Below are 3,518 nucleotides of genomic sequence, written 5' to 3'. Positions count from 1 at the left end.
GAAATGAGAGACGCGCGCGGCGGGCCAGCAGCCCCAGTATTGGGGCCCGTGCTCAGCGCCGTGAGGAGGGAGAGCAAGCCCCGCAGCAGCAGCGCCCAGGGCTTGTTTTGCTGTGTCTTTGCTGATCCAGCTATCCTCGCAGCAGATCCAGTCCCGAGTTCCACCGCTTACCACCCAGCGCGAGAGCTGCAAGCAAGCCGGCCGCAGCCTCTTGACGCTGTATCGATGAGTGTATTATGATCATTAAGCATCGCGGTCCCTCAAACCTTGGCGCCCGCCTGCAGTGCGCCGTCTGTCCACAGGGAGCACGGCAGCTTCGCACAGCGGGACTGTCGTTGCATGCATGATGCGAGGCTCTTTCTCGGCTAGGAGGCCGCATCAAACTCATAGGTAAAGCAGAGCGATGGCAGAGAACTCGTCTTTCGCTTCCGAATATCTCGCCTTTCCACGATCCCATCGTGCGATCTCTGGCGCTGTATCTATTCGTGGCGTTGCTGCGCTTTTGGAGGTGATTGCACCCAGTGTGGGAAGCGGCGCCGCAGCGTACTCCCTCCTTAGGGGAACATCATCTTGAGCTGCTGTCGGGCAATTGTCAGGTCACCTTCCACGGACGCCAAAACATCACGAATGACGTCGACATCAGCCGACGGAAACTCCATCCGCAGAGCCTCTGTCGGCGCGAGCCGCTGCGGCACCTCTGGTGGGGAGCGGGGCGACTGGCCAGGGGGTGGTGTGGAGACGGGTGTGGTGGCCGCTGCGCCGCTGCTTGTCTTGCCTAGCTTATCCGATACTTTCAAGTACAAGTGCCGCGATACGAACTGTTCTCGGCCGACATCGGAGACGTTCTTGACGTAGTCGTCACAGGTCATCAACTCTCGCTTCAGCCCCTCCTCCAACAACGCCAGCGTGTCGTCCGCTGCATGAATCTCTGCCAGAAGCTCCAGCGCACGCGCCTGCAGCGGATCAGCGGGGACGAGGCAGTTAGCGTGCTCCTCTACCGTGTCCTCGTGCCCGTCCAGCTGACGCACGAGTGAGCTTACGTTCCCTACGCTGGGCAAGTACTCCTGTAGCTCGTCTTGGTGTTCCGTCAGGATCTCTTTAGCCCTTTGCAGCTCCCGGTTCGACTCGTTCAGCTTCTGCAGGTACAGGAGAGCCTGCTCGCGCATGTCAAGGTATTTGCTAGCTTTTTGGTTCACATCAATCACGACACGCTCCGCCGCCTCCTGTACCAGTGACTGGCGGGCGGGGTCCATATCGCTCAGCTCGGCACTCTGAGCACTGAGCAGATCACTCGCCGCTGCGGTAGGAGGAACGTAGTTCGCCCCGACGAGGGGATATTCCAGCTCAAACTGCTCGCTAATGGCGAGCAGCATGTCCAGCAACGAGTACGGCCGCACTACCCCCCGCAAAAACGACAAGCACTCCACCTGGATGCGTCCGTCGATCGACATGACCGAGTACGGGTGCTTAATCTTCTCCCCACCAGGCGGCGGCACGAGAACGGCAGATGGCATTTGCTGCGGATAATGATCCGCGAAGGAGATCACCACGAGCAGGGGAGTACCCTGAGTGTCTTGGGGGCTCTTGCGGATCGTCAAGAAGCATTCAAAGTGCAGCGGCTCGGCAATGTCCTTGCCAGGCGTCAGCCGCACCTTCGCGTTGGGAAAGTTGTTCGCATACGGAAGGAAGTTGCTGATCGCGTACGTGATGGCGCTCGCAGCGACGGGAGAATAGTACTGCGACACAATCGAGATGTCTGCCGCCTGATGCAGTGTCAGCTCCATTGTCAGGAAAGGACAGCCGCGCGGCTGTTGGGTAGCCAGGCGAATTTGGGGTTGGGAGAAAGGCTGTGCCTCCCTCCGAACACCGGCGCAAGCGTTGCAGGGCAGCACGCCCAGTGACGAGAGGCGCGACGCAGCCGAGCTTTGTGCGTCTTGGGACGAATGAGGTGCGCACGGGAGACGGCGAAGAAGAAGACCGCGGGCAAGAGGAGGCAAAGGCAAACCGGAAAGACCGAAGCCGGCAGCCGTGAAGGCATGCACTTACCGCAGAACCGAAAAGCGCCGACGGCGACACCGACCTTTGCGAAGCGTCCAGGCGCGCACACCACGTGGTCAACCGAGAACGAAACCCCAACAGAATGCACTAATAGGATTCACGTGCACCACATGGATCCCCCCCCCCACACACACACACACGAGGTTCGACGTCGTATTCGTGCAAGCGTGATTGTGCACCTTTATTCCCCTTGGCACTTGCCACACATACGGTAGTGAGTTGCAACCGGAGTAGCTACTGTGCTGAAAGGCGGGACATGCGTGAACAGAAGGGTCAGACGCAGAAGAAGAGGCGTGTGTCAAGGGACCGAGAGAGAGGGAGAGAGAGACAGAGAATGGGAGTGAGTCGTGTGGAAGATTTTTTTTCTCTGCACGCAAGACCTGCGAACGCCATATGAGATGGCAAGTGTACCATCAAGCAGAAAAAAAAACACCAAAAAAAAAAGTACGCAGCATGGCATGCAGCACAAGCACCTAACGCAGAGAGCGGAAGCGAGTCACGTCGATGATTCCTCGCTCCCCAGTTGCCCGCGGAAGCAACACGTCCGTTGCCCCGTGCTTCGCCTTCACACAGTCTAGTATTCGGAGGAAACCAGAAATAATATATAAGCACTAAGAAGCACAGAGGAGCGCTCTCGCAACTCCTCATCGTGATCTCATGAACGCAGACCGCAGAGAGAAGCGCGTTCCTCTTGCTCCCTTACAGGCGCCGATTCTTAAGGACTTTCTTTACTAATATTGCCATTCGCATTCAAACCTGAAAACAGGATAAGACGCTCTCACACACCAACGTGCCCATTCTACCGCCGCCAACAGATCAGCAAGGAAGCCCATATCACGGCCACAGCTCACCCACCCCTCTGCTGCGCCACGGCGCAACCCTGCTCCTCCGCGACGAACCGCGCTGCCGTCGAAGCGGGGCCATGCGTCGAGCGGGCTCTCCGCCTTCTTCCCCGCCTCTCCCTCCCCCCTCACCGCCCACCTGCCGCACCACCGGCGCCACACCGGCCCGGGTGCACCGCATGCCTTGATGCAAACGCCGGCCACGTCCACGGTCCTGCTCGAGGGCGGAAAGCGGTGGCGTCCGTCGTGCGGGTGGCAGGGGCTGGCCTAGCCACGCGTGCCGGGGGAGCCCACGCAGGGGGTGGGCAAGCCGCGGGCCCGGGGAAGCAGAGAATAGAGAGGAAAGAATATCAAGATGACACCGAGAGCCTCTAAAGAGTTTTTCGGTTTCCCATCGGGTACGCTTCTCCTCTCCCATGGCTCCTCTCTGCCTTCACCTCTCTGTCTGCTAATGTCGCCGTTTGCATGCTCTGGAGGAGCTGTGAGGGAGAACAGCGTTGATGCCCGTTTCTCCAGGACATTGCTTCTTGTTTTATCATGCCAAGGCTTGGGGTCCCACTGAAGAGCCGAGAGAGCACGGTGAATCGAAGCACGGCGCGCCTGTGCGGCGGGTTTCCT

At 59.2% G+C, this 3,518-nt stretch overlaps 1 protein-coding gene across 1 annotated transcript; it reads right to left on the bottom strand.

Annotated features, from left to right (window-relative positions):
* Window positions 1–554: 554 nt before the first annotated feature.
* On the bottom strand, window positions 555–1,784 carry LDBPK_321040 (hypothetical protein, conserved; the record flags this gene model as incomplete). The annotated part of the gene is made up of 1 exon (XM_003863472.1): window positions 555–1,784. The coding sequence occupies one exon, from the start codon at window positions 1,782–1,784 to the stop codon at window positions 555–557; it is 1,230 nt and encodes a 409-aa protein (XP_003863520.1).
* Window positions 1,785–3,518: the final 1,734 nt, after the last annotated feature.

The sequence above is a fragment of the Leishmania donovani genome, chromosome 32, assembly GCF_000227135.1.
Source record: "Leishmania donovani BPK282A1 complete genome, chromosome 32".
Taxonomy (NCBI): Eukaryota; Euglenozoa; class Kinetoplastea; order Trypanosomatida; family Trypanosomatidae; genus Leishmania; species Leishmania donovani.
This window is presented reverse-complemented; position numbering and strand designations above follow the sequence as displayed.